This window comes from Chiloscyllium punctatum, chromosome 4 (genome assembly GCF_047496795.1).
Source record: "Chiloscyllium punctatum isolate Juve2018m chromosome 4, sChiPun1.3, whole genome shotgun sequence".
Taxonomy (NCBI): Eukaryota; Metazoa; Chordata; class Chondrichthyes; order Orectolobiformes; family Hemiscylliidae; genus Chiloscyllium; species Chiloscyllium punctatum.
The window spans coordinates 51,180,726-51,195,110 of record NC_092742.1 but is presented as its reverse complement, the minus strand read 5'-3'; the positions used below and the strand labels follow the sequence as shown (position 1 = coordinate 51,195,110).

The window sequence follows — 14,385 nt, the reverse complement described above, 5'->3', positions numbered from 1 at the left end:
CTAATCCTACTGTTAAAATTTGAAAGTCTTCCATGGAGTCAACCACCTAAGGTTATTTGTCTAACCCTCCCACTTTTCTGCATGTGTTTCTAGCATTCACTTGGCTAGACATCCGTCATCTACCTTGCTCCCCACGGGTTTCTCTCGACTTTGTTTACCCTACCCATACTGTGCTATTTATGCCCTTTAAGGAGCAGCATCATTGCCGCCTGATCGCAAGGTTGCTCCAGAATCCCAAATCCTTTACACGGCAGTCCTGCCATATAAAATGACAGTCTTTTAATGCCTATTGTATATTTTGTAGACAGCTCGCTGTTCATTTTGCTACTTTTCTACTACTTATTCTGATCTTAGTCTCTAGTCTACTATGCAGTGATCTATCAAAAGCTTGTAAAGGTATCTACAGGAATACCGAATGTTCATTTTTGTGGAGGGACAAGGAAAAAATGCAGAACATTTGTTGAAGTTATTGTTTCATTCATCAACAGGTTGTTGTCGTGCTGTGCTATGGGATGGACGAAGCAGAGCAAGATAAGTATGAGGCACGGTTGAAAGAGGTGTTTGATAGCTTTGATACCATAGGCACTGGGTCACTGGGCCGAGAGGAGCTGACTGATCTCTGTCATATGCTACAGTTACAAGAAGTGGCTCCAGTATTGCTGCAGTCTGTTCTTCAGGGAAACCTCTCAGGCAGGGTAAGGCTATCTTTGCTTTTCGACATCATTTTATGTCTTAATTAAGAAAATTATGTCTAAATTAAGAACTTAATTTATTTGTGCTGATTAAACTGTGACCTTAATCCATTTATATATGTCACAATTTACATTATTACTATTTCTTAACTGTTAATAACATCTGAAATACTATAAGGAGGAACAATGGGAGAAATAGTAACAACAATAAAAATTAGGTTGATGTCAGGATGGGATGATAAATTTTTTAAAACTTCCAACTTGACCCCAAGTTGCCCTGTTAACCAGTTTTGATGGAGCCAGAATGGAGCCTGGGCAGGCAACCCACTTCCAGGATGTAGCCTGACCTTTCAAACAAAATAAGATTGTGCACCTCACCTTCAAAATATAAACATGATCAGACATGAAAGGGAAAACTGCTTCATGGAAATGGCAGCACTGCTTGAGGGCAAGGCGCAGCAGGTATGGTTTTCTTTTTGACTTTCACTCTGCTCACTTTTTCCCAATAAAAATTGCAGTCGAGGTACTGACTGTCCTAGCTGCTTTGCTTAGCTGAGGCAATGTGCTACATTTTCTGTGCTAGAACTATTTGGCTCCCCGTCCTCATCTTATTCCCTGATCACAACCAGTGCCATTAGTCTCTCTGATTCCGAATGTGAAACATTCACTAACTTTGCTTTCAATGTTTACCCTTACCTCATTTTACATTATCTATCTCTGATAGTTCCATTTCCTTTTTCAGTTTTTCTAGCTCCATTTCTGCTGATTGGCTGAAGATAAATGATTAACTATAAACCCACTGACTTCCACAACTAATTTGACTACATGTACTCCGCCCCGTTTCCTATATGAATTCATCACCATTGCATTTGATCTGACAATACCACCTTATATTACAGTGCTTCAGAAATCTGCCATTAATCTTAACTGAGGATTCCCAATTAGCGTGGCTGACAAGAGCCTTAATTGTATTCAATTTCTTGCTTTTCTACTTTTGCCTCTTCCTGTCCATCCAAGGACCACAATAGAGTTTACCTTGTTCTCACTTTCCACCCCACCAGCCTTCACATTCAACAGATCATCCTCTGCCATTCCCAACATCATAAGCATGATGGCAGCACAATGACACCTTCCTGTCCTCTTCCCTTTCAGCATTCCAAAGGGATCATTCCTTGTGTGGACTCTGGTCCATTGCTTTATTACTCCCAACTTCCCTCACTTTCCAGGCAAGCAGAGGAGATGCAACACCTGTCTTTCACCTTCTCACCATCCAAATAAATTATACTTACTCACAATGAAGTTCATTCTACACTGGGGAGACCAACACAGGTTAGACAACTGTTTTACAGAATACTTCCATTAAATCAGCACATTTGACCTTAGATTTCTATCTGATTAATTGACACTATACTCCCACTCTGACCGCTCTGTCTTTAGCATCCTCAGAGTATGTTAGTGCGTTGGATGACTGGTTTCCGATGTAAAGTGACACCAACTGAGGTTACCATGAAGGTCCCACCTCCTCAACCTTGCCTCTCACCTGAGACATGGTGAACCTCAGCTTAAAACGCCACCAGTTGTCTCCAATGACAGAACAGCACTGTGGTCCTCTGACTGGGGTGACTTTACTTACTTTACAATTCTAATGAACCCCAAATGCACTTCAGCTTTCAGTTAGGCATATACAGACTTCCAACCTCAACACTGAGTTCAACATTTTAAATCATAACCTTAACCTCCAAATTTTTTGACAGCTGTTGACGATGATTCTGCTGTTCTTTCTCAAATCCCTTCTAAATTTTTTTTGTTGTTTCTTTACTTACCCTATTACTACGTCCTTTTCCCATCATGCACCATTACGCCAACAACATTTGAATTCTCCTGCCTTCCAAATTACTGCATATCTACCTTGTTGTTCTTTCCTCCCATCACCTTGCCCTGCTGAATATCATTGCTTTAAACCTGTTACATCTGTAACTTTTACCAGCTTTTCTAAAATGACATCAACTTGAAATGTTAACTCTATTACTGTCTCCACAGATGCTGCCTGACTTGCTGGATATTTCCAGCATTTTCTGATTTTCGTTTCAATTTTCAGCATCCATAGCATTTTGCTTTTGTAATTGAGATGTTGGCTTAACAATGACATTGATTTTATCAATATAAATGAGGTGTCAAGTATATACATTAGCTCATTGTTTATCCAATTCTGTAGTTCAGTGCAGAGGATGATTGATTCATCCAGTTGCAGAATGCTAAGGCTGCCTGAGGTCAGTTAGTTGGTAATGTCAATTGAATTTGGACAGGATGTTTGGATAAAGTTGTGTTCTGCGTATATGTTGCATTTTCACGATCAAGTAGTAGTAATAGCAAGCAGTAGAGTAAGGCCTTGATCAGAAAGAGGATTTTCTGTACTTTAAATAAAAAGTTGATTTTACCAGAAATAATTAAAAGGAATAGCCATTTGTTACACTATCCATTGATATCTCTGGATTTCTAAACTCTAATTCTAAACTAATTTCTGAGGATCTTTTATAACTAAACTGTTTCTTTGTAAGAGCTTGATAAATATTTGAGTTGCTATAGAATCTGTAGCATGCTGTATTTGATGCTCAACCACGGGAATTTATTGCACCTTCTTACGTTTGGTATGTGTACCTCTCAGTGGCTATTGAGTAGAATGTATTGCTGTTCAAAACATACAGGAAATAAAATGCAATAAAGTTTTTGTCACAGCAGAAAGTAAGTGGATGGCTGCCATCAGATGTAAGGCTCAGTTCTTGGTTACCGTAATTGAGAAATAGCAAGATCCATTGACCGATTAACAATTGAACTATTGGGAGGTGGAATCTCATAACCAGTAGCAACTTGACTGGGTGAAAATGTCATCAACAACTTTAAAGATCTGGTTAACAGAGAGAGCTTTACGGCTCATCAAAATGTATCAGGCATAATACAAATAATTATAAATGTAAACTGCACATTTGATTGCTATATGATCATTTTATTGTGTGAAACATGTATGAAATTAAAATGTATAATCTGAAGCAGTGCTCTTCTCTTTGAAGATCTAATTTGCCATTTTGTTCCAGTCGAGCATGTTCTTCACACCTGCACCCATTCCCCTCCCCCATTAAAAGTAATTCATTATAAAGTTTTCTCCTAGCTTAATTTATGATTTGACAGATTTACAATTATATTGACTTTCAGGTTCTGCATGTATTCATATACCACATAAACAGTATAGCGAAATCACCACATCAGATGGCAACAAAAATACTGGGTTGGGAAATTTGCTTTGACCTTAATTTGTACTAAAAACTTCACTCCTGTGGTTAACATTTGTCTTTGACAATATTTGTTTTTATTTAATGACAAATTAATTGATGCTTTTCCTTTCTTGCTGTATTTATCTTTTTCTTTGTTTCAATTGTCATAAAGATATTGAGACCTGTTCTGGTGTATTTAGATGAGTGCTCACTCATGTTTTGATACCTTTCCAAGTTTGCTATCTCAAACAGGTAAGAATAGCAGTCAAGATTGCAGTCATCTGATTTCGGTATCATACTGGTTTTACCAAGGTAGCCAAAAGGTTGCTAGTAACAATTTTTTGAACAATCAAAGTAGAATAGTCAAGGCAGAACGTGTTCTTCTAGTGTATGTCTAGAATGATTTGATTCACTTCTATTGAGCAGTTTACAGCTGTCTTATTTGTGCATGATAACAAATTTCTCAGAGGAACTTGAATACATTTTAACTCGATGTACCCAATAATTACATTTTAACACAATGTACTGAACAAAGGAAATATTCCATTTGCCAGACTTGGCTAACTTATAATATTTCCACTTGATGTGGCAGGGTTTTAAAAAAATCAGCCTTTTTGTTACTTCTTGAAATTTCATACCATGTTTGATAAAACTTATGATTGATTCTTCAGAAAATTCATTTTTGTTTAGATAATACAGTATAAACAGACAGATTTAGTGAGGCAAACTGGAGTTTTGTTTCATGTATGTTTGGGATGAAAACAGAATCTTTCCCTGGAGGTTAAAATATTTTATGTGCTGTTCCTGTTGGAGTGGCTTATATGTAACCTGAAGAAGAAATGAATGATCAGGCAACTAATCTTTTAAGGTTACATATTTTATTCTGCTTCCTTATCCCTGGCAGAACTAACTCTTGTTAGAATTCCATGGATAGATATCCCTGGAGCAAAGTTAATAACTTTGACTAATAGTTGCCCTCAGTAGGAAATCTCAACCACTGGGATATTCCCAACCTTAAACCAAAGTTTGTAATCAGACAAAGTTTAACACTGGACTAAAAGAGGAAGCTTTGGGATGGTGACATAGAAAGCTTTGTCAAAGAGGTATAATTTAAGGATAATTCTAAAGGAGGAGAGGGGGTGAAGCAGTAATGGAGGAAATTTCAATATTGAGACTGATCTCAACTACAGAGTGACTACCAGTGGTGGAGGGGTAGGAAGTGGGAGATACACAAAAGGCCAGAATTGGGTGGATGCAAACTTTTGACTTTACTTAGGATCACACAGAAGAAACTGAGATGACGAAGAAGACATGGTTGTTTGGGTTTCTTGGAAAATTGAGTGAGATGGACATTGATTGCTGCCAGCAGGAATCAGAGCTGAGAAAGTTCAGAAGCAGTGTAGTTTAGAAATCAATGGCCCACATCTTCTGATTTGAATTGCAGAAGTTTGCCACTAATTTATGTTGAGATCAAAAGGAATTCCTGGCAGTAGTTGCACATGTTCAGTGAACTTTGAACTTCCAATAGGCCCTTCCATTGTCTCAAATCTGGACCAATAGACATTGGAGCCTAAAATTGCCCCAGTTAAAAGTTGGGAGATTTGAACCAATGTGTTCCTGTCATCACTTGAGATGCACCCAGTTTGATTTTTGAGAAGCCTTGTAAATAATTTTATTCTTTCCCAATATTTATAAGTTGCCATCTTATTCAAGATCAGAAATTCAGGAAGATGAGAAATCAAGTTAACAACCTCCTGATCTTTATTCTGGCTTTACCAAAGCAGCCATCAAGTTGCTAGTAACAAAGTTTTAGAGAATCGAAGCAGAATTGTGTCACTTTTGGTAGTATCCCTACCTCTGAGCCAGGAGGTCTGGGTTCAAGTCCTACCTGCTCCAGAGGTGTGTAATTACATCTCCTAATGGATAGGTTAGAAAATAAGTTTCTTGACAGGGTAGAACATTTTCTTGTAATGTGTATTTAATTCATATCAATACTTACTACTTAATATGTTTGTTGCAAATATGATTTTTTTAAAAAGATACTGCTCTCTTTCTGAACTAATCCAACACTACAGAAGATAGAAAAGTTATATTGTACTCGTTTTCAGTTCTGTCTGCATTTTATGATTAAGTTGTTTCAGTACAACAATGTAAATTTGAAATAAAATCATTAATTAGGGAAATAATCAAATGTAAAATGACATCATAAAGGTTCTGATCATCTACATTAAATAAACAGTGAACACTTCAAATGTTCATGTCGCATCAATCCTTGGTTCAATACAAGGGTCAAATCTATCAAGCCACTCGTCACTATGGAGACTTTAGAAACCATAGTAAACAAATGGTTACCTTCACCAGATGTAACTTTGGCATAAAGGTTGATTTCAGTTGTAGCACCTCAAGCATTTGTTTGATTGGTAATATATTATTTGTTGAAGCGATACCTAGTCTGAGTGGCAAAGAAGTAGAATTGTTCAACCTTTTCCATAAAACAAAAACTCTTTGTGTTTACTAACTGATATTAGATAGTAATCTTACATTAATGCTAAGTTATGTATAATGTATTGACTTGGTTATGCACAGCTGCAGATGCTGGAATGCCACCAACACAGGGATTCAGTCCAGAGTTAACACTATAAGTACCAGAAAACATTTTGTTCAGAATTTGTTCTTTTTTAATACATAACAGAGTTTGTTATTGATTTACTTTGTTTTGATAAAGTTAAGAAACATAGAAACTAGAAGCAGCAGTAGGTCATTTGGCCCTTCAAGCCTGTGTTGCTGTTCAATATGGTCTTGGCTAATCCTGTATCTCAATGCCATATTCCAATTTTCTCCCACAATGCCTGATTGTCTTTAAAATCTAAAAATGTATCTAACTCTTTCTTAAGTTTATTTCTTAACTTATTTATCTTATCTATCTCTTTCTTGAAGAACTTGTGGATTTCTCCATTCTGGCGGGCTGTGCTGACTTTCAAGTTGGTGTGCATTGTATAGGTTCTGTCAGTGCTCCGATATTTCATCCAAGCAACTATCCTTCATAAATGAGCTTGAGAATTTAGGAAGCTAGGAAGGAATGGATAGCTGGGGCCTTTGTTGTTGCTAAATCTTCCGCACTTGAGTGGTGGATGTTTCCTTACTTCAGTCCTGAGTATTTTATGGATTAACTGATAGGGATTGATTTCCATGACATTATTGTCATGTCATGTGAGTACCAAGATGGTAGATGGTGAACAAGATTAAAGCAGAAATCTTAGTTTAACATTTCTTCTGAAAAACAGCACATTCAACAATATAACATTTCCTTATTATTGGCACCAAAATTTCAACCTAGGTCATCTGATAAAGGCTGGAGTGAGGCTTGAATGCAACATGTTTGAGCCTTCTGACTCAGAGATTCACGTGTCACCACCTCATCAAAGCAGCACCTTGACAACGCAGAGTGTTCCAATTACTGCCTCAGCTTGCTTCACTTCCAATATGATTAATTTGCAATTAAACTAAAAAAAAGTGCCAAATGTGACATACTACTTAAATATACTTTGTATCTGTGTTCATTATTGATGTTGTAAGAAAACAATAATACAATGCAAACCTAAATACAGATTAATGTTATCCCAAAGGCACTGAGTCAAAGCCATAATGCACGTAAATCAAAACGATTTAAGGTAATGCTCCCCATCAGTTGTTTGTGTGATGCTATCCTCAGCAGTGGAGTATCTAGGATTATGTTTTCTCCAATCCACCTGATAGAAGTGGATCAGTTAAGTAATTAAAAAATAATCAGGTTAGTTACCAATCAGTACTCAGCCCTTCCAATTTGAACTTGAGGGATTCTGTAGGTAGATAAGATGCCTGCCGAAAGCAACCTGGACTATCATGAATTTATGCACTTCAGAGACATAACAAGATTTCAGTTGCTTAAAACTGGAATGGAGCAAGGCAGACATCTTTTGGATTTTGATGTATGACAGCAAATACTGCGAAGGATGAAGAAACCTTCCTTCCCAAGCTTAGGTTTGAAGCAAGATTCATGCTCTAAAACTCCCAAGAAAAGTCATTCGTTCCTTGTACCACATTCCTTTTGATTTTATGAGAACTTCCCACAGCTCCCTCTCAACCACATAACTACAAACTGTGGGCAGTCAAGAACTGAAGCATTTGTATCCATGTTGTACATCTCTGCCTCTATGAGTCTATGACTGCCATTTCTTTTTCCATGTTAGCAGCTTCTCTGACCATTGTACTGGCCAGTATGTGAACTCAAAAAATTGAGTCCAAAAAGATGAAATGCACAATACCTTATATTTAGCACTTACCTGCCCCCTTCTGTCTGAAACTTACTTGCAGTTGGAATAATTTCTTAGCTGTTTGTATTGCAAACACTTGATGTGTTAATCTGAACAATTAATAATCACATTTGCTTTACTTTTGCATGAGAAAGTGCAACGGTATGGCACAAAACCCAGTTCTATTATGTCATTATTGTCAAGATTATTCCATTGTGTTTCTGAGATATTAATATATCCTGTTTATGTTTGTTATCTTTCTGCCTGTAGTAAAGTAGCATGTTTGCTGTGCAATAATTATACTTTTGGGTAACCTCTATTAAAAATGAAAACATGCTAATTTTTGAAGGAAAATATATATTTTCATTTCATGAATTGTTGCTTTCCTAGAACAATGCTGGTACTTATTAACAACTAATCATTTTATTTTTCCTTTGTAGTTTTAAGGTCCCTTATTTGGCAGTGCTGCACCTTTTGCAGCCGTGCAGGTGTCCTTTCCAAGTAAAATGTTGTGTATGTTTACATTACCACCCATTATTCATTCCAACACTATACCAAAGCAAGTAAAATCATCATCAATTTCCATTTGTAATTGTAATAGGTGATAACATACTTTAAATAAACTGCTGGCATTCTTGAATTTGGAGACAGTAGCATTACCTTAAACAAAAGGGAACCACTGTGGATGCTGTCAAACCAAAATAAAAATAGAAAATGCTGAAGAAACTCAGTAGGTCTGGCAGCATCTGTGAAGAGAGAAACAAATTAATGTTTCTAGTCTGGTGACTCTTCTTTGAAACTTTATTCAGGGAAAAACATTCTACAAACTCACATTCCAGATGGGTTTGCCAGTTTCCTGAGGCTGCAGTTGCAAAGAAGTCATTGCACTTGAAATGTTAATTATGTTTCTCTCTCAACTGATGTTGCCCAGACCTGTTCAGTTCCACTGTTTTTTTTTTTCAGCATTTCTTTAAAAATTATGTTATGTTTGACAGCTCTGTTGTTTAAGTTGTGGAAAGTGACATTTGTTTATTAGCTCTGTATTTAATATAATTAAGGAGATAGTGACAACTGCAGATGCTGGAGAGTCCGAGTGGATAAAACATGAACTGGAAAAAGCACAGCAGGTCAAGCAGCATCAGAGAAGGGGAGTCGATGTTTCAGGTCGGAACATTTCATCAGGACTGATAAAAGATTCTGACCTGAAACATCGACTCTCCTCCTCTAATGCTGCTTGACCTGCTGTGCTTTTTTTCAGCTCAACCTTTATCCACACCCATCCCCCCCTTCACAATAATTAAATCAATCAATCTGTATTTAGAACAAAACTAGACTCCCATCTTTTGTGAACTTACAACAGAGGTTGTCTCACATAAAAAGGAGGATTTTCATGCTGGGAGTAGATTGCTTCCAAGTTAATATCTCTCGATCAAATATAGCATTGCCAAAATCAGAACTAAGTTCCATTATTACACCATCTCAGTGAAAGGAAATTTAAAAATCGAAAAGAACATACTGAAGCAACACAGTAGTGTAGCAACTTGGCCAAAAGCAAGAAGAGTGGGACAGGAGACTACATAAGACCATAAATCATGGGAGCAGAGGTAGGCCTTCAGCCCAGCATGTCTGCTACACCTTTCAACCAATCATGGCTGCTCTGATAAACCTCAACTCCATTTTATTGTCTTTTCCCTGTAATGCTTGATTCCCTTACTAATTAAAAATCTGGATGCTAGCTTTTGTGGTTCACGGACAAGGACTCAAAAATCTGTCTGTTCTGTAGCTTCCTGCAGTCTTTCTCTATTCAAATACATCTAGTCACTTAACAATAGCTTTTTACTGACTAAAGTCCATGTAATGAATAGTAGTAAAGAAATAAAGTTAGGAGCTCCTTATCTGAGTACGAAAGCATTCACAGTGAGAAATATGAACTAATGAAAAAGAGAAATGTTAGGCAGTCAGTTGGCAATCTCAGATTAAAAGACTTGTTAGAAAAAAAAGTGGTCATAATATAACTGAAGTTTGAAACCAACATACTCCCAACCAAAAATATAATCTTAAATTTAAAGAAAACCAATAATGTATGTGTGAAGGCAAACTGGCTACAGTTAATTGGGTAAATTGATTATGTGATGTGGTGGTAAGTAAGCATTGCGAAACTTTTTTAAAGAAGCAATTCAAAATGCATTCCATTTAAAAAATGTAAACATTCATCAAGAAAATTAATCCATGGTTTACTGAGGATGTAAATGATTGAATTAGATTAAAAGAAGAGGCTAATAATGTGTTAAAGGTTGTAACCCTGAGAACTGGGTTTGTTTTAGAAACCAGCAAACAGCCTCCAGAAAAAAAGATAAAAAGTGAACAAATAGAATGAGAATGTAAGAACCTTTGTAAAATAAATAAAATATGTAAAAGGGAGAATAACTAAAGTAAGTATTCATCTCTTAGAAGCAGAGAGAGGAGAGATTTTGATGCAGAATGTCAGAGGCATTTAACAAATATTTTTGCCTGTCTTTACATTAGAAGCCATGATGAGGAGGTGGCCAGTGTTGGACTGGGGTGGGCAAAGTTAAAACTCCCACTACACCAGGTTATAGTCCAACACATTTATTTGGGAATACTAGCTTTCAGAGTGCTGCTGATATCGTGTGATTTTTAACTTTACAGTAGAAGGCAAATTACATATCAAAATATGTAACCAGCTTATTCTTAACAATGTGGAACTTAAGGTAATTAATATCAATGGAGGTAATAATATTGCAGAGAGTTAAGGGGCGAAAATTTGACAAATCAACAGGAACTGATTGTTTATATTTTAGGGGTCTGAAAGAGGCAGCTGCAGAGGTAATGGATGTGCTGGTTTAAAAAAAATCTAGAATCATTTCAGCAGAGGGAAGTTGGCAAAGCAATTCTGCCACTCAGGAAAGTATGAAAAGAGAAAACCAAAACTACAGAGAAATTAGTCTGATATTAATTGAGAAAATGCTGAAATTAAGAAAGTCTTAATGATATCCTTTCAAAATCCTGGAGTCAGGAGTAATGTAATAGCATGGATAGGGGGTTGATTAATGGACAGGAAGCAGATGGGAAGAACAAATGGAAGATTTTAACTTCATGGGCAATTGGTAATGAGGTACTGTAAGGATTATGGATTAGAACTAGAGAAGTCTGAGGTCAGCTCTGAAGGAGTCATAGTGGAGCTGAAGCGTTAACTCTGTTTCTCTCTCCATAGATGCTGTCTGACCTCCTGAGATTTCCAGCATCCAAAGTATTTTGCTCTTATTCCTAGGACCTGAGTTATTTAAAATCAATGTTCATGACATAGTTGAAGATACAAAGAGTAATATATATAAATTAGCGCATGAGACAGAGCTAGATGTGAATGCAATCTGTATGCAAGACAAACAGAGGCTGTAAGGAGATATACAGGGAGATCCCCATATGTGCGGAATCATTTTCCACTGTTTCAATTACCCGCGGTTTACCGCAGCCCGAACATATTATCGGGAACGTTCTGGAACGAGGGACCAGGGGGCTACCAGGAAGGTAAATTTCCCATTTAACTGAATGGGTTAGCTCCTGTTCACGGTTTTGGGCTTCAGCGGTACATCATGTATCCCCCACGGCTACTGGGGGACTACTTAAACAGGTTCAGTGCATAGCATTGATATAGCAGATGGAATATGATGTAGGGAAGTGTGAGGTTATATTTTTTAAAGGTGTGAAACTTTTGTGTCTTGATGTTCAGAGGGCCTTGTGTGTTATCATACGAGGAACAGAAAAGGTTAGCATGCAGGCATTGCAAGCAATTAGGATAGCAAATAGTGTATTGGCCTTTATTGTAATGATATTGGAGTACGTCATGTACTGCTACATTTGTGTGAGAGTTTGGTGTGGAGTATTGATATTTAAGGAATGAGATACTCATATTGGAGGAAGTGTAGCTGAGGTTCACTGCGTTGGTTCTTGTGATGAAAGGGTTGTCTGATGATGAGAGGTTGAATAACTTGGATCGATACTCTTTTAGAAGAATGACAGGTAACCTCATTGTAAAATTCTGAAGGATCTTGACAGTGTAGACAGTGCAAAGTTGTTTCCCTTTGCTGTTGAATCTGGAACATGGGGCACAGTCTTTCGATAAAGAATCAGTTCATTTAGGTCAATGATGAGAATAAATTTCTTCCCTCAGAATTCACTAAAATAGACAGTTATGAATGGGAATCCAAGCATATGGGAAGTGGGCAGACAGGTTCATTAGAGCCTATGATCAGCTTTGATTATATTGAATAGGATTCAGCAAGCTTGAAGACTTAGTCTATGTCACTACTGTGACATTTTCACTTACCCACATTAGCCATCTTATATACTTTAAGCAAAATAATAGTTATTCACAGGTATAATGCCAAATTAAAATGTTTTGAGCTGTAGGGCTGATGCCCACAGGTAATTCATGAGAAATGCAAGATTGCATTTCTCATGAATTTCATACGGTACCATTGTGATCAGAAGTTTTTGAATTGAGACCTTTTTCTTTGGTTTTGTTTGCATACACCAAAATTCAAAAGACCTGTCCCTTAAACTGTGCCATTCATTTTTATAGTTGTTTTTATATGGTACCAGGATCTGTTTTGGTAGCATTGGCTGATAGAAACACATAAGAGGTCACAACACAAACTTGGCATTCAGTCCAACCAGGAATCATGCTAGCATTTACTTTTCAGGCACATAAATGATTTTAATCACATGAACTCAACATGTGGACAAGTGTGAGGTGATACACTTTCACCGGAGTAATCGGAATGCAAAGAACTAGGCTAATGGTAGGATTCTTGGGAGTGCAGATGAGCAGAGAGATCCCGGTGTCCATGTACACAGCTCCCTGAAAGTTGCCACCCAGATTGACAGGGTTGTTAAGAAGGCATACAGTGTTTTGGCATTTATTAATAGAGGGATTGAGTTCCGGAACCAGGAGGTTATGATGCAGCTGTACAAAGCTCTGGTACGGCCACACTTGGAGTATTGTGTACAGTTCTGGTCACCGCATTATAAGAAGGATGTGGAAGTTTTGGAAAGGGTGCAGAGGAGATTTACTAGGATGTTGCCTGGTATGGAAGAAATGTCTTACGAGGAAAGGCTGAGGGCCTTGAGGATGTTCTCGTTAGAGAGAAGAAGGTTGAGAGGTGATTAATAGAGACATACAAGATAATCAGAGGGTTAGATAGGGTGGACAGGGAGAGCCTTTTTTCAAGTATGGGGACGGCAAACACGAGGGGACACAACTTTAAAGTGAGGGGAGATAGGTATAAGACAGATGTCAGAGGTAGTTTCTTTACTCAGAGAGTAGTAAGGGTATGGAATGCTTTGCCTGCATCGGTAGTAGATTTGCCAAGTTTAAGTGCATTTAAGTCGTCATTGGACAGGCAAATGGACGTACATGGTAAAAACAATGACTGCAGATGCTGGAAACCAGATTCTGGATTAGTGGTGCTGGAAGAGCACAGCAGTTCAGGCAGCATCCAAGGAGCTTCGAAATCAACGTTTCGACATGGAATAGTGTAGGTGGGATGGGCTTCAGATTAGTATGACAGGGCGGCGCAACATCGAGGGCTTAAGGGCCTGTACTGCACTGTAATGTTCTATGTTTCCATTTTGCGTCAACACCTTTTCCTGCATCCACTTTTGCAATCTAATTGTGAATGTTGATATAGCTTCTGCCTTAGCTAGTAACTATGAAAATTAATTTCTCAGCCTCACAACACTCTCCATCTATTTTTCTCAGCAAGCAGGAAATCCTAGCATTGCTAAGTCTAGTGGGCAGAAAGACCTACTGAGTTCACTTAGTCCTCTGAACAGTTAGTCTGACTGAATCTGTAAGTTTACTACTAGATCGCAGCTAGCTAAATGATTTGCACAGCTTATCATTTCACTGCAAAAGAATCTAAAACCTTGCTTATATTATTTTCTACTATTCGTGGAGAGGAATTGGTTGTATTCTTACATGGAAGAAAATCCGGAATATGACTAACCATTAACCAAGGAATGAATCTCAGTTAATTTGTCCCAAGATACACTTTTAAGTATTTTTAATCAGCCTGTTCAGATATATTATGACAGAACTCTGGAACAGGT

General features: G+C 37.5%; 1 protein-coding gene across 4 annotated transcripts in view; it reads left to right on the top strand.

The window, feature by feature from the left end:
- Nucleotides 1-14,385, top strand: part of nin (ninein (GSK3B interacting protein)) — a 193,682-nt gene that overhangs the window by 34,263 nt on the left and 145,034 nt on the right. For all 4 annotated transcript variants that reach the window (XR_011960443.1, XM_072568685.1, XM_072568686.1 and 1 more), the window contains exon 2: nucleotides 489-695. Coding sequence is in view for 3 of the 4 variants with exons in the window: in XM_072568685.1 (XP_072424786.1) it covers nucleotides 513-695 (183 nt within the window). In the remaining variant the exon portion in view is untranslated. The remainder of the gene's footprint in view (nucleotides 1-488; nucleotides 696-14,385) is intronic.